We start from the raw sequence: 21,670 nt of genomic DNA on the forward strand, positions 1-21,670 counted from the left end.
AGGAAAATTCAAATACCAAAAGATACACGGACCATGATGTCTCTTTCACCTTCAAAACGGTCACATAAAGGCAAAATGTCTTATTTCACACTACTAGGTTGTAAGATGTACTTGCAGCACTGCACTATTTAAGATTCAGAGAATTTTTTTGTCACTCACTTTTACGTTCAGGTACGTGTAAGGAACGAGATTTCGTTGCACCAGCTCAAAAGATTGCAGTAGTTTAGAGGTATGGGAAGAAAAAAAAAAAACATAAGGTACAATAAAATAAAATAAATTGCCTACTACTGCTGTAGGTTTGTGTGTATAATTTCTCTAAAGAGCTCGTGATAATCAAAGACTAAATCAATGAGTAAACACTTAAGGATATCAATCTCTTTATTATGAAATCAAGTCAAAATAAAAACAAAAATGAGGAACTCTTCATTTCTCTTTATGGAAACATGACCATGAAATCTTAAAAATCTTTCAGCTTGGGAAGGAGAAACACATGACTCAGGAGTACATCAATGAATGCCTCCCTTACAAGTTTAAATCTTAAACACAAAGAAGGAGACCAAACTAAGTCATCCGATCTAAAACTGAAAAAGCCTTTGTCATAAGAAAAGTAATGCTGCCTTCACAAATTACATGCATTAAAGAAACCCAAAAAAGTAGCCAGTGTTGGAAATGATTAACGTAGCAATTAACCTTTTTTTAATATATATTTTATTTTTTATTTTTAAAACATGACTGCCATTGAGGGCCAAGTCTATTGTACTCCAACCAATGGCTACGAAGTGTAATTTATCTGATAAGCACACTCTAAACCAGGAAGAAGGAACAAAACTGTTTCTGTAGTCTGTGGTTGGATTGAAATATCCATGACACCCAGTTAAGAAGTCCTGTTCAGGTCAGAAAGGATGATTTCCTCCAAGTCTCCATCTTCACTTTAGGATTTTGTCCATCATGTAGGAGGAGGGGGGTAGTACTGGTTATACTGGCCATACTGGTTGTACTGCCCCCAGGAGTTTTGTCCCCAGCCGCCATACTGTTGCTACAAAGGAGAGAAAAAGGGGAAAGCTGAGAAAATTACCTTGATCACTGGCATTTTCACTTAACTACAACATCATCTTTTCTGTTGTATAGCTCTGTCTGCCTGTTTTGATTAAAGTAAGTTCTTAAGGTTGTACATGGCCAAACATGCTTGGTATAACAAGAACTGAAAGCCGTCAATGATTCCGGTATGAAACTTACCTGGTACCAGTTGTAGTTATACGCAGAGTTGTTTGCTTGCATGTCTGTCATTGTGTTTGCTACACTCGAGGAACTATCATCCACACGCTGTCTCTTGGCGTCAGGTTCCTGAGAACTACAGACAAGGAGAATCATGTTAGCAAACTCCTTTACATCCTGTTACATCCCTGTGCAGAGCATTGTACGCCCACTACACATTTCCTAAAAACTTTGATGCAACCAGTAACTGCAGGAAACTTTGGTCAAACTGATACAGATTTAATTCTTATCCATGACTGGAAAGTTACTTGAAAAGTTTGTGAAAAATAATGTTGATGTGTTGGTGTAACCCAAGCCCTGTTCCATTATCCACCTGTCATACCCGTTCTCAGCTTTCCTCTTTGTGGGTTCGCTTTCTTTCTGTAGTTTCTGCTGTTCTTCATATGCAGCCACAAGCCTAAGAAATGTAAAAAAATAAGTAATATTATTCAGTATCAACCATGACATAAGGGGGAAAAAAAAAAAATAAAATATATATATATATATATATATATATATATATCCATCACTCTCTCTCTAAAGGTAACAAAACACTCACATATTGATGTCACTGCCAAAATCCTCCAGGAACTCAACCTTGCGCTGGGAGAAGAGGAGGCGGGATTCAAGGGGCATCGGGCTCTTCAGGGCTCGGTCGAAACACGCCAAGATCTCTGCCTCGTTTTGAGTCACGTCCCCGCTGTACTCCAGCTCAAGCAGGTTTAGATAGAGTTTTGGACTCGTCTACAAAACCATAAAAATATCAATATCTATCTACATGCAATGCAGTCCTTGTGAATAGCTGATAGCAATGAGACCCATGACTGTTTGAATGATTAAATACTGCCTGAAAATAAAATACGTTTGCTACTTTTGTAGTAACTTTTGTAACTTACTTCTGAATATTAATGGGTGGCTTTTTCATTAAAACCACTGAGGCAAATGGCAGCATTTTAGGATTTAATAATGGTTTGCAGACTTGTTGTTCAGTGCTTTAAGTCAACCACATAAGTATCAAAGAGGAAGAGAAGAGCAACTAGTTCCCTACCTGGTCTTTTTCAATAGCATCCAGCAGCACCTTCCTGGCTTTGCTCAGACTTCTCTGCACTTTCATCAGCTGCCTCGCCAGTTTCACAGCATAGAACGATGTCTCAGTAGCATTCTTTGCAGAGTCCATGGCCTCCCTTAATAGCGCTTCTGCTTCCTCCAAGTTTCCATGGCGACGCTCCAGACTGACCCTCCGAAGGCGCACCATGGCCAGGCCTGGGACTGCCGCCTCCAGGGACTTCAGGATGCCACGAGCCTCCTCTACGTTGCCTGGGCAAAGAAAAACAGAACACTGTGAACATGGCTGACCTCAAGTGAAATTACAGGCACTTAATTTTTTTTTTTTTTAGACCATGTGTCGCTATGCACACATTTAGTTCCTCATTGTCTCCTTGGTTCATTTGATTGCTGTATTCAATTTGCATGCTGGTTTGAATGAGTGTCACTCACCTTGCTGTTCCTCAAAGGCTGCCCACAGCAGGTGGATGGCTGGTTTCTTGGGCAGATGGATGGTGCAGGCCTTCTTGTAGACATGTCTCGCACCGTCAATGCTGCAGCTCTCTAGATATTTTGCATACTTCAGAGTGAAAAAGAGAAAGCGAGTTGGAAGAAGTGCAGGAGAGGACAGAGGAAAAAAAAAAAAAAAAAAGAACAGAGGAGAAAGAGAAAGGCAAAAGAGACAACACATTTTAAACCTAAATTTTCAGTTGATAGAAACAGTGAATTTCTTCATTGACAAGATCGTTTTTAGAAATTTTCTGTGTAAACCCATCAGCACCTTCATGGAACCAATTAGATAAGTTTCTGTAAGGTAGTGGGAGACGAAGAAGATGCAACGTAGTAGTTGGCAAATGCTGCAGTCAAATCTTGTGTGGCAAGCTGGCCATCCCCTAATACAACAGATACAGTCACATATCAACGTTACACGCAAAGAGAGTGCAGGACGATTTACTGTGTCGAAGTGATTATCATCGTTGATGGGGGAAGTGCAGGGAGGTAGCGGGAGTGAGAGAGAGGCTAACGGTGACATTACCTTGATCCAGAACTCTTCGTAGAGAGCACAAGCGATGAGGCATCGTTCAAAAAGAACAACCACGCGCTCCGGAGTCCCATTTTCAATCTCAAAGTCCAGGTACTCCTTCCAGTTGTTCAGCTGGGTCTTCTCTAAGGCTTTGACGTGGAAGTATGGTCTCTTAATCTGAAATGACATGAATAAACGCTCTTTAGTTTGAGGGATACTAAAAAGTAATAAACTTATATACTGCCAAAAAGCGGAAAGCACATTTTTTTCCCAATAATTAACACTGTGGTGGAGACAACGTGACACATACCCCTTCCTCAAAGGCCCAGCGCTTGCTGACTTCGTGTTCGTTGTGGTTGAACACTTCCTGCCGAACCTCAATCACTTTGTGGCGCATGTTCTCGATCTCTGTCACTCTCTACATAAAAACACACACAAAAAAGAACAGTTAACACCCTCATGCATGCATCACATTCTCCACTTGATGTAAAAACTGCTAGTCCTGCAGCCAAGGATTTACATCACCATGAGCTTGCCAGAGACAAGAAGCCTGCAGAGGGGAGAGGTATGTATGCACCCTGCACATCAGCCTCTGGGTGCAGGTTCTGGGGTCAATGGGCCTCAGGTGATCCTTTTAGTTTTAGGACGAGTCCCTGACTGGATGCCAACTTGAATCCCCCCTGGCATTCATTGGCTTGGCTGCTGACATAAAGACACCTCTTCAAACCTGAACAAATGTTTCTTTCCATTTCATCATGGAGAACAGGCAAGCTCCTGCTAATCCCTGCAAGCAGTAATTTTGTAAATTTGTCTCCCCTGCTGGATTGGCAGTTGGATTTCTACCTTAGCAGGATCCGCAAGATCCTCTGTACCAGGTGGCAGCTCCTCCTGAACAGCAGGTGTGTCTCCGTCGCTGCCAACCATCGCAAGGCTGGCTTTAGAGAGCTCGAGCCTCAGCTGAACAAACTCCTCCTCTGACAAGAAATGTTTCGGGTTGTTGCTCTGCACATGATCTTTGAACCTACAAATAAACAAAAAAAACAAAAAAAGATTGGGAAGGTTGAGAATAATGTTACTTGTGGGTTTTATTTCAGTATAAATGACAAAAAAAAAAAAAACTCCCAGGAATGTGCAACCAGAGCCTTCTGCTGTTATTCTTTCCCCCTACCTCTGGAAGTGCTGGGAATATAGCTGGGTTGGGATGCCCAATATGCGATCATAGATGGCAGTGACGTTAGCCAGCTTCTGCTGCTCCGTCTCCCAGTTGATGAAGGACTCCCAGAGACGGTCTGAGCGAAAGTCTGTGCCTGCTGCGAGCACTGAATGCTCATAGGCACTAATGGTAGGGGGGGAAAAAAAGAGATTGCGAATCTTATGCAACTATTCTACAATAAGCAACAATCATTCACACAGGGAAATAAGGTCAATTGAGGTTTAATATAAGTATCAGTCACATAATCTGGAAAAAAAAAACATTAAGCAAGAGTCTTCCACTCACGCTCGAATGTGTCCCTCGGTGTCTGGGTCATTAGGGTCTGAGTTCTCTTTGATGAACGTCAGGTAGTGCAACCACAGGTCCACACTGAGAGGGATGGCCTGCAAGCCTCTTCTGTATACCTTGGCAGAGAAAAAAACACCAACAAGCCTGTCAATGGCTGGAACAATTTTACTATATTCCTACAAGTGGACCTCTCTTTGTCCCTCTTCTTTAATGTCTAGAACCATTGCTGTATGCAGTTTCTGAAGGACAAAGACTTAGATACAACCACACAGGGACAAAGCTGGAACAGAGCTACTTGATCAGACTGTAAACGGCACATATAGTTAAAATGTAGAAAACACAAGACATAAGAGAAATAACATTTGTGTATATCCAGGAGACATTTATATTTACCTCTTCTGCAACCTGTACATGGCCATGCTTTTTCTCTATATCAGCATACTTCTTCCAGTAGCCATAGCAGTAGGGATAACGTAGGAAGAAGACATCAAATGATTTTCTCACAGCTGTAAGGACATTCTGCAACAAGGAGGAAATGTGTAAAAATTTTAATTTGACTTCTTTCTGTTCAATTTTAGGAACATACAAACTGAAAACATCTTAATAATCAGCATATATTCTCTTACCTCTTGCTCCACATACTGCAGGAGGTATACCCAACCATTGAAGTCTTCTGGGTTCTCCTCACAGCCTTTAAGGAGTTTTTCAAACTCACTGGGCAGCTGTGGCTCTGTAGAGACAGTCAATTCTTCTGTTGTCTCTTTGGATGGTTCTTCCAGCTCCATGCCATCCTCTTCCCCTTGTGGTGCCTCCGTCCCATCTGGAGAAGTTAACAAGGAATCACTGAGTGGCATTTAGTGAAGGTGCAAGCAGGGTATTATAGGGGTAAGATAGGCTGCAGGCCTTTACTGTTGTTAACCTTTTCAGTTGAGGGATAGCCAGTCATAACCCATGCTAAATCTTATGATTTCCCAATTAAGTTTTTTTTATCTTATTGCTGCCAAGAAGACCGATTTTGCCCTTATGTATGTTGTATACACAGCAACAACTAACCACCATCTGTATTGTTTACCTTGGCTGCCATCCTGTACAGTAGCCTCTGGCTCTTCACTCATCCCTTGGCTTTGTTGCTGAGCGTCCACAGAGTCTGCGCTGTGTTCTGATGGCTCTTCGGTGGGCTGTGGTGGCTGCTCCTCTTGCAAGAGCTGAGCACTGGCAAGCTGAAACTGCTCCACGGCCTTCTCCACAGATCCCAGTTCTGTGGAATTCGTCTGCTGGTTTGGTTGCTGCTGTTGCCCCGCAGCATCCTGGGAAGCATCCGAGTCCTCAGGCAAGATGTTGGTGAGTTGCTCTGGAGCAACCTGGTCCAGGGACCAGTCAGCACCTTGGCCTAGGACAGGAAGGTCAGGAAGAAAAGCATCCCCATTGCTCTCCATGGCAGGGGACTCAGTGTCCAGCATTCCAGTAATCGTGTCGTCTGAGAGGTGCAGGCCTGTTGAAAAGAAGGTTGGACTATTATTAAAGGTCTAGTAGAATTACAGTGGCAAACATCGCACTCATATTAGGCAGATAAGAAAGGCATTCAGCGTTATATTATCAGCTTTATAAAAAATTACTATATAAATTTATAAGTACTTTTTAAATAAGCATTCACAATGAGCCAAAAGTTTACCACGGGGTCTTAATTTAACATTTATAGTAAGGTATTCAGCACCTTGTAGTGCACACCGTGGATCTTTCAGAACTTGGGTGGTTGTAATCTTTAACTTTATAGGAAACGAAAACCGTTAATATTTTTTTCGCAACATGTGCCAAATTTTTTATTAACATCACGCATTAACTGTAGTATAACTAGCTTCAAACCAAAAAAGGTCACCCCGGTAGAAACAGCAGTTGGAGCAACAGGATACTTCCTTGTTCTAACATTAAAACGGACGCCAGCTTTAGCTTAAATCCCAATTTAGCTACTAAAAATAATGCATCCACGTGATCGGTTACTTAAATAACACCACCCACAGCTTCTTAACCTTTTAGCAAAGGCTAACTAGCCCGTCACTCAAAATCGATTAATGTTAGCTTTAGCGTTAGCCTTGCTTGCTGCTTGAGGCCATGTTGCACCGGGGAGGTTGTTTGCACAGTCAAAGTTCAATCAGAAGTTGGGCCTTGACTCCTATCTATTTCCTGAAAACCATCGCCGTACTAAAGAGTACAGAGGTCGACGCTAGCTTCACAACAGCGCTAATTTAGTAACGTCGAAACTTAACTAAGTTACTTAACTACAAATTATACGCTGTGGCATTAAATACGTTTACTCAATAGTGACTGATTGGCTGCTAATCTAGTTCACCTTCTGCTAACCAGAACAACTACAACGTGCTAAGTATTTGCCTCCATTTCCAGTTAATAGACGGCACCAGCGGCTTTCCGCGTTAGCTAGCCGGCTAACGTTGCCAATTTCACTAGCTACAACCAGTAGCTAGCGTTAGCTAGCTATTAAATTGTTACAATTCTAGCCACGTTACACAAATCCCATGAATAAAGATACGTTTTGGGATCTTACCAGTATCTTCCATGAAATTGTGGCCAACCGTGTGAACTTGTGTGCAGGTTTCGAAGTCACTTTATCTATTGTACGACAACCAGGCGCGCTTCGCCTACCATTCTTATCAACTTAAAGGAAGCACTGAGGCAGCTTGTGCGCATGCTCAGCGCACCGCCCGCCCGCCTCTGTGTGCGTACATGCGTGCGTGTTATTGATAGGTCACATTTTTTATCAATTTCGTACAACGTGCAACTTCACAAGATTATAGATGCTGACAAATTAAAGTAAATAATAAGAAGGGTTAAATAATTTTGCCTAGAATTGCCTACATCAGTTGAATACGGTTGTGACAGTTGTAAATATATCTCTCTCACTATATATATTCAATTAAATTTTCAATTCAGTTTTATTTATATAGCGCCTTCCACAATCAAAATTGTCTCAAAGCGCTTTACAGCCACCCGGGATCTGACCCCAGAGCAAGCACTTAAGGCGACAGTGGCAAGAAAAAAAGCTTCCTTTTAACAGGAAGAAACCTTGAGCAGAACCTGGCTCATATGGGGGACCCTCCTGCCGATGGCCGGGCAGGGTGAAAGGAGGAAAAAGAGGAAGATAGGACAGCTGGGAATGGAGGAGAGGAGGAGAAGGACATGCAGTTATATATAGTTACTATTATAGTAATAATAATAATAATAATAATAATAATAGTAACTGGTTAGTTTTTGCATTGGTAATGAATAGATAACTTTTCCCCCTTTCAAACAGGGTAATCTTCTCGATAGTTTTTAGATCAATAATGCAGACTCCAACTTAATTTGCCTATACTCTTACAGTTGTTTATATTACAACCAGACCAGGCTGATATATTGTCTGATATTTACTGAAGATATATTTGTATTTGTATATTATTGTACTCACCAGAGATTACTAACAAGTTTATTTATCAACTGCATCTTTGTAATAATTGTTATACATGTACACATACACCCATATCATATCTATGTAGAATTTGAGGGATTTTATGTACTTAAAATGCGCAGAGGATCCTGAAATTGCATCTTTGGGTAAATCTTCTCAATATATATATGTAACTTAAAAAGCGTAGCTCTACAAAATAGACAAAGATATTCAAAGGTGTTGTAGCTTTATATCGTGTGGTTCCCCTCGTCCTACTCACAACCTCCACGTCACAGTCTACTCATACGGGAACCGTTTTGAATGAATGATAGGACATGTCGGAAAGACCCGGCTGTAAACCCCCGTTTGATGTCATTAGGCCTGCTAAATCCGTGCATCTGTTTCATGTGCACAGACCTGTGTGTAATTCTTGTGCCGCTTCTCACAGTAGAGGTGATTAAATACATAATGAAAGCTCAAATGGCGTCAACAGCAGTTAATGGGCCGGTCTGCAGTTTTTTTTTTCGCAGCGCGCATGCGAAATGGCGCACAATGCCTTTAGGTGCAGTCAGAATTCGTACAATTTGAGTGAAGAGTGAATTTGTTGCCCCCGGAGTATTTCATATGATGTCTGCACTTTAGACGTTTACGGTGTTTAGTTACAATAGAATAGTAAAATGATACATTTTTAAAAGCCTATCGTACATTAGTTCAGTAATGTTGCCTTTAAATGATGAAGTAATCAATTCAAATTAAACACAAAAGATAATTACATCTGCTAACTGAGGATTCCGCCTGTCTAAAGTGCCCCAAATCACAAATTAATAATTTAATTATTGACCAGCTGTCATGTGTTGGTGGGAGTCATCTGTGAGGTCAGATTAGCCAGTGCTCCTGCTGATGCTCCGTGGGTTGGACCTCATTTCAGTTTTAGGTGTTTAAAATCTATGAATAGCAACTTAGCCAGCAGCTAAATTTTGTTCATGCTGACCTCCTTTACACCTCAAACTTTTCACCTTGCTGCAGTGATTTAGAGGTTTACTTCAGGACATCAGTGTTGGTTGTGGTCAGAAATGCATCAAACCTTCAACCAGAAGGAGCGGTGAAACACGGCTACAACTTGGTGTTAAAACTAGACCAAGACCTAACTTTTGCAGAAAAGAATGCAATTATGAAGGATCCCATCATTCGCTGTAATAAGCAGTGAATCTTTCTTTTTTATTTTTTATTTAAATTATTTTAAAAATGTTTAACACTTAATTTAACTGATAAATAAAATATTGTAATAAATAAAGGTGATAGTTGTAAACACAACCATTGCATCCTAACACAATCACAATAGTTATTGTAATAAAACTGATACGACAAAAACATATATAAAATATATGTACTAACTGAGTTATGTACTAAGTTAAGTAAGTTTGTAAGTTATTCAAAAACACTCCAAGCTCGAATACAATGCGCTTCAGTCGCATGTTTTTGTGTTCTCAGATGTCGGAGCTCATGTCGAGCCCTTGAACGCATCTGCGGAGTGTGTGTGAGCTGTGTAGAGGAAGTGGCGGCTGATCTGGGTCCGCACCTTTTCCGGTAACACAGCACCGCCACAGCTCGACTGAACGGCTGCAGAGAGAGAGAGGGAGGAAGAGAGACAGAGGGCGGCAAGAGCGGGGAGAAACGGCCCGGGGACTGGGGGACGATCGCCGTAGACGCAGGTATTTATCCCGCTCTCTGTGTTCTTTGTTTTTGTTTTGCTTTTCTGTCCGCAGAGAGAATATTTTTTCGGATCCAAAGTTCTTCTCTGTACTAACACCCCTCCCTTCTCTGCACCGCTCTTGTGTCACAGGGGGGGAAGAGAAGAAAGTCGGATGAATCAATGACCTTTTGAGCGCTCTTCCTCTGGATGTCCCGGCGCAGAAACGGACCGGAGACCTGATATTTGGGTGTGTTTTAATGAGGAAAAACACCGTGCTGTGAAATTCATCGACTGGAACTGGCTAAGGGCAAGTGTGGACAGCCGGCTGCCAAGGAGGAAGTGGGAACCCCGGGCTTGGACTGGGCCTGATTTATTTAGAAGGGTTTTTTTTTTACCTCCCTTTTTTTCCTGGAGAAAGCTACACCAGCTCAAGTGACAGCCGCTGGATTTTGAAGGAGAAATACGACTTGAAATGTGGGGTTTGGAGAAAGTCTGCGCTCAACGGCTAGTTTGAAGCAAGAGGGGGGATGTAATTTTTTCTTCTTACATCGGAGGGCAGTGGATCATGAAAATATATCCCCACCCAATTCTGCGAGGGCTCCATACATACAGCTCCCACTGAACTCTCAAAGCCACCAGCTCAGGTCAGATCATCATAATCCAGATAATTGTACCACTCTGTTATCCAACTGTACAAACTTGACAGTCACCGCCGTTTGCATATTGACACTGGTGTCAGCCCACCGCTGCCATCACGTGGAGGGCTCTCAGCACACATTCACTGTAACTTACCAGTTGTATTGAAAACAACTTTTTATTCTCTCTCTTGTTCGAGAAGTAAAAAAAAAAAAACATTTCCTTTCTTCTAACGAAGTATTTATGCACAAAAAAACAAGATGGGGAAAATGCTGTCAAAGATTTTTGGCAACAAGGAGATGAGAATATTGATGCTTGGACTTGATGCTGCTGGTAAAACTACCATCTTGTACAAGCTGAAGCTGGGACAGTCAGTCACCACCATCCCCACGGTTGGTTTCAACGTGGAGACCGTCACCTATAAGAATGTGAAGTTCAACGTGTGGGATGTGGGAGGACAGGACAAGATCAGGCCGCTTTGGAGACATTACTACACGGGCACCCAGGGCCTCATTTTCGTGGTAGACTGTGCCGACAGGGACAGGATCGATGAGGCGAGGCAGGAGCTCCACCGAATCATCAATGACCGGGAGATGAGGGACGCCATCATCCTGATCTTCGCCAACAAACAAGACCTCCCAGATGCCATGAAACCCCACGAGATCCAGGAGAAGCTAGGCCTGACCCGGATCCGAGATAGGAATTGGTACGTTCAGCCCTCGTGTGCGACAACAGGGGATGGACTATACGAGGGCCTGACCTGGCTTACCTCAAATTACAAATCTTAATGTTTCTCCCCCGCCCTCACCAGCCTGGACACTTGGAGGCCAAAAAAGTAGCTGAGAATGAAAACATGAGTTTAGAAAAAAAAAAATGCAATCTGAAGCAATTAATACCACAATCTCTCTGCTGAGTATATATCAAAGAGAGTAGCAATTATATTTTGTTTTATTTTTCTTTTTTGATAATGATGACTTCACTATAACCCCAGATTTCATTTAAACAGAAGACAATTGTTTTATGCCTGGCTTTCTTTTTTTTCTCTTAGTTTGCTTTGGTTCACATTCTGTATAATCAGTACTGTTTAAATATACAGTAAGCTTACTTTTGAGCTCTTATTGCAAATTCTTTTAGTTTTCCTCCTTTTTGTATAATTTCTTTTTTAGGGGTCTTTGTGACACACACTTATAGTTTTGCCTCCGCTTTAGCTCTCATTCAGTATTCTCATGGGCCAGCTACATATCCAAAGGATGGGAAGAGTCCAGAATCCATTGCCTAGCATCAGCATATCACTTTCATGGCTCAAACTGCCTCTGTAACGTGTAAGAATGTGTATTAAGGGTATGTTAGGACCTCAAAAAAAAACTGTTTTCATAATTGATTGTACTGGGATGAATGAGGAGATGTGTTAGTACTTATTTCCTGTGCAGTGATTACATCCATAATGTCTACTGTGGCGGTTTGTTTGAAAGACACTATGTGGACGCTGGATATTCACACACACTGTGATATGGATATATATTTTTGTTGTTTCAGGGTTTGAACCCGTTACCACCAGTCTTATTATTATAATAATTATTAATATTATTATTGTTGCTTCTTTTTTTTCCTCCCAGAGCTTCCATTACTGTTGAGTATTTGTAGTGTCAGCTGCCTTAGGAGGGGTTACAGGTGCCCCAAAATCAAGACAGTTACTACAGCAGAAGGTATTCTCAACCGCTGAGTTTGCACTTTGGGAGTTTGTGGAGGGGGGGCACGGATTACAAACTAGCTGGCTGTGCACATTTTGACTTTCTGTGACTGACCTTTGGACCCCAGCAAGTGTTTACGAAATTCTCAACTCCCCATCACCTCCAATGTAGGTGCTTCAGTGACTGCTACTCTCTTCTTCTTCTTCTTCTCTTTTTTTTTTTTTAAACCCATCATCACCTCCCTGTACACTTAAGGTCCTGCAGATAAACACCAGCCTTCTGTTAATAGCTCATAGAAACTGCTCTGTTTTATTTTTGTTCCCTTTTTTTTTGCTCTGCTAACGAAATAATAAAAAAATATATCCAGATCAGTACGGAAGTGACGCCTTTTCTATAAGCACCTGCAACCTGTAGAAGAGTAGCAAAAGTAATGTTTCATTCGTGGGGGGGGGGGGGGGGGGGGGGTTGAGTTCATGAAAGAGGAAGTGAGAGTTTAGGGCGTTATGATGTTTGAAAGACAGACTAGTTAGAACAAACTGTGAAGTGAAATGAGCCTCGGCCCGTTTCCTTTGCTGCACTTGCATGTGTGAGTCATTGGCTGTGAATAAATGATGAGAGCTCTGGTTTCAGAGTAGTGATTGTCAGGTAAACCGTGCTTTGCCGAAGGTCTTAAAGTATCACATTGTCCATGAGGGCGCTGACTCCACAGAGGACTTTTGACATTTTTTTAAACAAAGGAAGCAAAGGTAACAATGGTGAACCGTAGAAGGTTAAAACTCATCAAACCTTAACATTTTATGAAGACACAGGACATTTGTGCTGTCCTGGTAATAGGTAACTTCACATTTTGTCTGCAGGAAATGACACGTTTCTCACACACCAAGATTTATACTGTCATCACATTTAACTTAATGATAAAATCATACATTCTGGTAGATAATTCCTCTGCATGCAAAGTGGATATTTTGGTTACTGAGAACTCGACGAGACCAGTGTCTTAGTTCACGATTGTGTAACTACTGAGGCTAGGGTGACAGCCTCACCAAAAGGTCTCAGCCGGCCTGGCATGTTGCCCTGGGTATGCGAGTCACCCTGAGGCACAGACCTGAGATCAGACCTCTATTTCATTTCAAGCCATTCATTTTTTTTTTCTACCCCAACCCTCACCTCGTTTGCTCTAGTACCAAGTTTCATGTGTTTCCGAGCAATAAGAAAAAGCAGAAGAGCTGTGTGTGTGTGGAAGGTCACACATCGAAAGAGGAGGGTGTGAATTGTGGGAAGTGACATCACTGTGTGAAGTCAGGAAACGCTCGAAAGAAGAAAATAGTTGTCATGGAAATTGGTGGTTTAGGAGAGGCCTCGCCTGTTGGTGAGAACAAAAAGAGCCACAGTAAGTGTCAGGTTGAGTCTTAAACATAAACACACACACAGGTGAAATCCTGATGCCACCTTGAGTTTCTCTGACTTTCTGTAATAAACAGTAAGGTAATAATTACCCTCCAGTTTCCCTAAAAGCTCACATTTTAGAAGCATTACATTTTCCCTAATACGTTACTATAGCTGTTTTTTTTTCAGGACAGTCGCAATCCAGGAATTCCTGTACAGGAATGCTCGTTCTCTATCTCTTCTATTTGCTGTGTTTGCCCATGTGGTGTTTGTTTTGTGGCTGTTGATTTGAAGTTTGACCTGTTGCTGTGCTGAAAGCCTGCATGTGACGTGTCCGGCACAAAAGACAGGGACAGGCAGCTGAACTCAGATAGACACACAAATTCTGTAGCCTATTATCTCTCCTGAAACTGCTGTCACTTTCACAAGCTTTTTTTTTTTTTTTTGGGAATCAGCAGCACCAGTTACAGGAATTTCCTGCATTTTCAGAGTGCGCCATTGTACTGAAACCACTTTATTTGAACAGTTGAAGGCAGCGCCTCAACAATGTCAAGCATGATCTTGTTTGCTTATGATTTTCCATTGTGGATGTGGAAATTCCAGACTGAGATCTACAAGCTCTTTTCATTTCTCAGGAGGAACCAAGGAGAGGAAATATGGAAAGGGAGAGCAGTTTGAAACGACTCCTGATGTTACGTCAGCGCTGAGCCACTGAATTATGCTGCACATGTCGCAGACCCTTTGTACAGCTGTCACTGCACTCAGCAGCAGATGCACTGCACACACTGGCTGGTGTCAAATGCTGCCAGGCTCACCTGTGGCCCTCACTTAAAGGACACAGTCTAAGAGTACTTATTGTCTCTCTTGCTTAACCAGGCAGAATTTTTTTTTTAAATGAAACTGCATCTTTGTCACACAATTTGTTCCTCAGTGAGTGGCTGAAAATACATGTACTCATTCTGTTATGAGGATGTAGCAACGCTTCTCCAATCCTACACAATGACCCTGCAACCTCACTGATGCAATGAGGCATTTCTTTCAGTTCCTCTGCATCATCGTCTCCATCAACAGTCACATCAGGACTTGAGACGTGATTCACTTGTGTTTCCTGTGACTAGTAGCCCAGTGAAAGCTGCTGAGGAAGTGTTGGATATGAATGAAAGTCCCTAGCAGACCCACTTCATTTTCCTTCGCGTTCAGCTTTAGCGCCGAAGCACCGCCATTGTATTTTCACTGGGTGGGGGGTGGACTGGACTATTGTGTGCCTTTGAAGGGGGGTGGTTTCAAACAATACCTTTTAAATGGAGCTCATTGGCAGTTCCTCTGACATTTGTTTATTTGGGCGTTTCCTCTTTGATTTTAATCTCTCTTCAGTTCTTCATTCAGCAGACCAGGAAACCATTAAATACAGACAACATGCATTTCAACTTAAAGGAGTCTATTGCTCATGACCTCTTATTCAGTAAAACATGACAGCAATGCCGCTGAATGGACTTTCTAGGAAAACCAGCTGCTCATGATGTGTGTGTCATGTGGTAATAATCTTGAAAATGCAGCTAAAAGCATTGATTGTGTTTATGACCCACAAACAGTCATGTAGCAGTCATTGTCTTCCTCTGAATCTAAATCTGTTTATTTTTAAGTAACATTTTGAATGCAGGGCCTTTACTTCTTATAGTTTACATTGTAGTACTGCTACTTTTATGTAGGTGACGGATCTAATTTTGTACTTATGCAGTACTAGCTGTTGTCAGTGTTCACCTGTTGGCATTTGTACTACACTTTTCAGTGACTATTTTAACAATCTAAGACTCAACGAGATCAGTTAGGAAAAAATGTCCTGATCTGATGTCTTTGAAAGCTTTGTTTATCAGTAACTGTTGGCCTGTGCTTTCAGCCTGCACTCATTACATGTCTCTGTCAAATAGAAATTGTTTGTTTTTTTTCATTGAGTAATCAAACAGGCTGCCGCTCATCACCTTCAAACCTGATTTTCAGAGTATAGAACCTCTTATTATGTACTTCACGGCCATTTGTTTAGCCCTCTTTGAAGCCCCGGCTGCCAATACCTCTTGGGGTTTTCCAACTCATGACAGAATCCTCCTTTTGCCATGGGCAAGTGGAGCAAAAAATGAAAAAAAAATTACTCGACACACCTCTCTGCATGATCATTATCCACCAATGATTGTTCGGTTCATCAGAGATAGGATTCACCCTTGAATTGTTTCTCTGTCCTATGTAGCGTCTTCTTTTGATTGTATGATCATCCACAGTTGTCTTTACAGGCATTTCCTGTCAGCAACATCCACTATTGAGACACACAAAAGGGACTTTAGGACCAGGCGGAACAGCCAGAGCTACAGCTCAGAAAGTCTCAGTTGTCATGGGGCCCGTTTAAACAGTGCTGTAAAAGCAGCATGCGGAGTGACATTCAGCTTCCAGGCAGTTGTAAGCTCTTCAGAATCTGTCGCACATTGAATTTCCCTCCGCCTCGGACAATGTGCTAATAATTATAGGGAGCCCGAGGCCCGTGTTTGCATTTGGCGGAGAAGTTGTGGAGTGGGAAAGATGTGTGCAGCAGCAATAATTCAGGCTCACAGATGTAATTAATGGAGGCTGTACACTGAAAGTGGTGCTTTTTCACATCCTTTAGAAAAAAAAAATGGTTTCAACAGAATCTTTGCTCCATGAAATATGTAAATAAGAGCACATTTTTAAACTTGCATAAACATGCTGGATATACTCTAGTATGCTTAAGGCCCAATACACAGATTTTCACTTTGCTTGTGTGTGAGATCTTGCTCAGTTTAGTTTTATTGATTAATTTGTGTTCAGTATCACTTTGTACACCTATGTGGGTTGATCTCTGATACAGTGAACTAAATAAATTCACAGGATGTTAGCACAAAGAAGGATCTTGAGTACAATGCTAATGAAAACTATGACTTTCAGTCTTGTTGCTTCAGCAGATAAAAAGTATCTGAAATAATCAACAGGAAGCTAAATGATTTTTTATTGACAGAAAGACTTTTCCTCTACAGATAAAGACGTAAACTGGTGGTAGACTTTGAGTTGCGCTTTCTTTTGTGACAGGAAGTGACATATGCTGCAACCTTCCTGTGTGACACACGGCACACCGCAGCAGCAGATGGACACAATGAGATGAAAATAAAAGATTAACAAGATACTATACAAGAGATAAGGACAATAGACTGTCTGTCTGGCCCCCCAAAAAAAGAAGTTAGGACAGGGTTAAAGTGTTGTTATTCTGAAGCAAATCATGTGTCTGTTAAACAGCTTTGTAATTACCTGGACTGATTTTCTGCTGTGAAACTGAGAAATAGTACAGAAAGGGTCCTGAAACCATGACTGCTTTGCGTATGAGCTCGGTCAAGAAGAGCGAAATCAACATTTCTATGTCTCCTCATCCCTCAGTTAATTCCCCTCTGCTCACTCATTCTGAGCAACGATAAAACCGTTAACAAGCGTCAACAATGCCTCAGCTCATTCTTTAAAAGCTGTTGTAATAAACCTTGTTGAACCCAGGTTAAAGTTTGCCATTCACACATTGTGTAATTATTAATAGGTCTGCTGTGGAATTCTGTCGGACTGAACAGGGCGCCAATTATTCTAAATGTCGCTCTCTCTCTCTCTCTGGTGCCTTGCTCTCTGGCAACCTCTCACTCACACAAACACAGATATAGAGTCACCAGTACAACTTTCATCCCTAAATAACACACTACATCCAAAAATAACCCATCACGCACAGCCTCCGCGCTGGCTCTTATTAATGACCTGTCTGAAGAGCCATCTGCTATCGTGCAAAGCAGCTGTGTGTGTGTGTGTGTGTGTAGCGTATGTGCTCTCGTCATGTACATGTATGGCAGGTTGTTGGCAGGTGCTCCGTGGAGCTAAGTGATTTGTGAAAGGACTCAGTGTGCTAAAAGCAATTGTCTCAGCTAACTAGCCCGTGTTTAAGCTGAGCTGCAGTGGTCCTACTCAAAGGCTGGAGTACATAAAGCGTGTTGCCTAACCGACAGACTACAAAGGTTAATCTTGTCACATGCAACAAGTTTATTTGGTCTGTTTCTGGCTGTAATTTGGCTCAGAAGTTGTTTCTGTGAGGTCGTCAAATGACTTCCTTATCTTCTGCTTCTCACATGATCTCACATCATCTTTTCCTGTCCCGCTCCCAGATGTGCTCCAATAAAACTGCCCCCACAATCTGCACATATTTCTACTAGCTGCATATTGTGTGGGACTGTGCACATCAGTGTCTTAAAGCTATTATGTACATTGCATACAGTCATTTGCCACTGGTAATAAAGCCATCCATTCTCAGTGTTTAGCAACAAACCTGCTTGTGTATGCAATTAGTCTTCCCTGTAGGTAGCCAAAATCACAAGTAGAGCCTGTTGTGCCCGAGTGCCCATAGAGAATGGAAATATGCTGAGCCATCTGCAGCATCATGACTGCTCCATGCAGGAGACATCCTCCTCATCAAGCAGAGGGAGTGAGGTGTCTCATATACACACACACAGACACATGCCCAGCAGGCATGTGTGCACTCGTGCATCACAGGTAGAACAGGTATGTCTTTTTGTGGCCACATGCTCTTGCACAAGCAAACAGTAATGCTTAGATACAGTGCATGAGATAATATCATGACTCTATTCTTTGTCTGTTGTTACTCTGTTCTGCGTGCATTATATCCTAAAGTCTTCGGTTTTGCTTCAGCACTCCATCTAAGCTTTAACTACAGACAGAGGCGGCGGGGTTGCTTAATGACAGAAATACCTTTTCTTTGTTTGCTCTTGTCTCTATGGCAACATTGACAAAGGCTCAGCAGCAGATGGCTGTGGCACATCTGAGTGGCCTAAATTGACTGTCTTGACTCCCGTCTCTTACCCACCATTCCTCTATCAAATATCTGGTTTCCTCCTTTAAATCATGGTCAGCTAAATCCGGATTGAGGAGGTGGGTTCCACAGGCATCTTGACGTCATTGATACACAGACATTCTGGGAATAAATCATGGAAATGATCCAGAAGTCACATTCATCATGAACTCCGTCTGATGGTGTACAGTATGTGGAACAGGCTCCTGAGCCAAAATACCAAAGCATCAGTGCTATCATGCAGTGAAATGTGTGCATATGTGTATGAGTTTAAAAGACATTTTTCTAATCTATTCGTCTTGTCTGTTTTAAATAACATGATTAATTCTTGTGGCTCTAACCATTTATTTTTCAGTACGTGTTCACCATTTCGTTGTTATTACATGCATGTATATACTTACATTTGAACATACAAGAGTAGAGTGACTCCAAAAAGGTCCTTATTTGTGTATGTTCGACATGAACACGCACCTCTAAATTATCAGTGGCCACCCCTTCTCTTATGTTTTGCTTGACTAAAAACATAGCCTGCCAAAAGCTGCATAGTGATAGCAGGGCTAATGCATTCCGCATGTGCACAATTAGGCATACAATCTGATCTGTGATTTGCTCACCAAATATGGTTTCTAGATAACTTCTGAGATGCAACGAGGTCGTTCGCTACTACACGCTGTGGTCCAGACAGACAGGCCACAAATTCCTTTGCAAATTTGCTGCTTAGATCTTTTTCAATTATGCCGGTGACATAAATGTCAAAGCAAGCTGCCATAAATGGAGATTTCATGTACTGCTTACTCACTGAGTTGAACCTACTCTAAAGAATTTACTATTGCATATTTTGTGAACTGTGAATACAAACAATACTGAGCAGCAGCCATGTGCGAAGCTACGGTAGCAACAGCTCGACATGTAAGCCAGCAGAGACCTCACGCTGTGATTAACTCAGGAGAATTCATCTGGCTCAGGAGGCCATCACAGAACAAAGTGCCTGTCAATCGAAGCTGCCACGTCCAATTTTATTTATTTATTATTTTTTAATTACATTGCTTTAACTGTGAGGTGATGTAGATGATCCCTGTTTCAGCTCTCGGCGACAACAGACATCTGTTTTGCTAAGTATCCTTATGCAGGTTGATGAAACTCTTCACTGTTCTATAGCTGAAAGTGTGCTATGACCTCTGGGAAGAGCTAAAAGACAAATTCTTTTTTTGGAAATTGATGAAGCACTATATAATCACATTGATTGGTCGTTGATTACCTGACATGGAATAGCTTTTTATTCATTCGGAGCATTCTTTAAATTCTTGGTTAAGTGAGATAAGTAAATAATCCCCACCGTCCAAGCTGGATCCTTAGCCTGATGATTGATTATTATGGCCATAAACTATGTAAATTAAGGGGAGCAGAGAGTATTCATTCCGCATGATGGAGGCCAAACATATTTTCTAGTTTAATTCTGAAATTCAGCCAAACAAGGACAGGGACAGCCAGAAAGAAGATAGAGAGCACAAGAGGCAGAGAAAATGGGAGGGATGGAGGGAGATTGAGAGAGAAAGAGAAAGAGACAGAGAGTGAGGAGGGTGTGACCTTAATCCCAGAGTGGGAAAGAAAGAAAATTACACTCACTGACAAATACACACACACAGACACACATATCTGGTCCATCCAGTTTCTACTTTGTATCTCAGAAGAAATGTATGTTTGAGGCTACACTTGTGATACTTTCATGTGAAACGTGTGTACTACTGTATGCGCTTATGAGGTGAGTCAGCACTCCAGTTGGTCGATTAGTTACTCAATGACTGCAGTGGACCGTCATTCATAGAATAAGGGCGTGGTTGTTTGGTTTGGTTCATACTGAAGCCCATTCATGAGTCATCACCTCTTTCAGAGTTATCAACAGTCACAGTGCTGCAGCACTTTAGCTAACATGTGAGTGAGGGCGTGGCTGTGTCCATGTTGAAGTTGTAATCATATCAGGTAACATCTGTAAAATTTGCACAAGCAAATATTTCAATGACAGCTACACAGCTGATAGCAAGGGCCAACATCACCACACACCGCAGAATCATGCAGAATACTGCATGGCACCTCTGTGCCTCACTGAGCATGCAAGCCACTACATGTCACACCGCCCCGCCAGAACAAAAAGTAGGCTACTGTTCCAGATGAAGACAGCCGTGCCACTGTGGAGACTGAACAGATTCTGTTACTGACACCCCAGATCTGGGTTCTGTCCAGAAAAGCCTGCAAGCGAAGTCTTTGCTTTCTGTCTCATCAAATAACAATGAACAGCAACCAGGATGCTGGAGGAAAATGTGACAACAAGTCAGCTGTATCCAAACCAAAGTGCAGACGACATGCATGGGTGCAAATGTACCAAAGCACAGGTGGGACTGATGTTTATACACACTGATTGGTGTAAATAGTGACACTTGACTGACTTCACAAAACTAGAAAGTTGTACTTTGCAACTGAAGTGCACTGCCCTCATGTGGTCACACCATAATGAGTAAGTACAAACTGCTTGTGTGTGTGTGTGTGTGTGTGTGTGTGTGTGTGTGTGTGTGTGAGAGAGTGAGAGAGAGAGAGAGACAGCGAGAGAGACAGGGATATTAAGTGTGGGCTCCAGACGGCCTATATCTGTCTCCTAACCCCCACAAGAAATGCAGACAAGAAGAAAAGAAGGTGTCTAGTCTGGGGCGCAATGGTGACCCACATCCTCGCTACACCACACCCCCCTGAAGCATCTCATTACGTCAGACTCCATAATGACCCACAGGATCAGAGCTATATGATTTCTATACATAAAAACCAAACGGCCTATTCTAGTACTTTAAATGTCCCAGGACGCCTCTGCGTGCCGGGGGATGTGGGCACTTCCTCCGGATTTCGAAATGCCTCATTTTATTCTAACAGTGGGAGCCAGCGTCTCATCAAGGCTGCGCCCATTTCTTGTTCCACGGGATTGTTCAGGCATCAATGCATTTTCTTATTGAATTATGAATGGATGTTTTTCTCGTAATCACATGTACGGCATGTATCCGTTCTGTAAACCTGAAAGGCACCCATTAATCCTCTTAGGGGCAAATTTGGCAACTATTT

At 42.1% G+C, this 21,670-nt stretch overlaps 2 protein-coding genes across 4 annotated transcripts; one reads left to right on the top strand and one right to left on the bottom strand.

The window, feature by feature from the left end:
* Positions 1 to 360: 360 nt before the first annotated feature.
* Positions 361 to 7,527, bottom strand: prpf39 (PRP39 pre-mRNA processing factor 39 homolog (yeast)). Of its 3 annotated transcripts, none has more exons than XM_041064831.1 (15): positions 7,384 to 7,527; positions 5,896 to 6,315; positions 5,450 to 5,643; positions 5,217 to 5,342; positions 4,821 to 4,939; positions 4,491 to 4,658; positions 4,166 to 4,343; positions 3,633 to 3,740; positions 3,335 to 3,499; positions 2,752 to 2,878; positions 2,303 to 2,571; positions 1,814 to 1,998; positions 1,598 to 1,672; positions 1,237 to 1,351; positions 361 to 1,036 (listed from the first exon to the last, which is right to left on the bottom strand). In XM_041064831.1, the coding sequence occupies exons 1-15, from the start codon at positions 7,394 to 7,396 to the stop codon at positions 947 to 949; spliced, it is 2,352 nt and encodes a 783-aa protein (XP_040920765.1). In that variant the 5' UTR covers positions 7,397 to 7,527; the 3' UTR covers positions 361 to 946. The 3 variants fall into 3 exon arrangements, with proteins under 3 accessions (XP_040920765.1, XP_040920763.1, XP_040920762.1); XM_041064829.1 differs by having other exon boundaries at positions 1,589 to 1,672; XM_041064828.1 differs by having other exon boundaries at positions 1,589 to 1,672; positions 3,080 to 3,499.
* Positions 7,528 to 9,837: 2,310 nt separating this feature from the next.
* On the top strand, positions 9,838 to 12,732 carry arf6a (ADP-ribosylation factor 6a). The gene is made up of 2 exons (XM_041064260.1): positions 9,838 to 9,974; positions 10,106 to 12,732. The coding sequence occupies exon 2, from the start codon at positions 10,852 to 10,854 to the stop codon at positions 11,377 to 11,379; it is 528 nt and encodes a 175-aa protein (XP_040920194.1). The 5' UTR covers positions 9,838 to 9,974; positions 10,106 to 10,851; the 3' UTR covers positions 11,380 to 12,732.
* The last annotated feature ends 8,938 nt before the right edge of the window (positions 12,733 to 21,670 follow it).

Source organism: Toxotes jaculatrix, chromosome 19 (assembly GCF_017976425.1).
Source record: "Toxotes jaculatrix isolate fToxJac2 chromosome 19, fToxJac2.pri, whole genome shotgun sequence".
NCBI lineage: Eukaryota > Metazoa > Chordata > Actinopteri > Toxotidae > Toxotes > Toxotes jaculatrix.

What these genes read in the sequence shown, in the direction of transcription:
- prpf39 (XM_041064828.1), bottom strand. An exon ending in GCTGGGCCTTTGAGGAAGGG is followed by an intron (nt 3,500 to 3,632) that starts GTATGTGTCACG and finishes ATGTCATTTCAG; the next exon opens with ATTAAGAGACCATACTTCCA. An exon ending in TTTGGCAGTGACATCAATAT is followed by an intron (nt 1,673 to 1,813) that starts GTGAGTGTTTTG and finishes TACATTTCTTAG; the next exon opens with GCTTGTGGCTGCATATGAAG.
- arf6a (XM_041064260.1), top strand. Translation starts at nt 10,852, where the DNA reads ATGGGGAAAATGCTGTCAAAGATTTTTGGCAACAAGGAGATGAGAATA.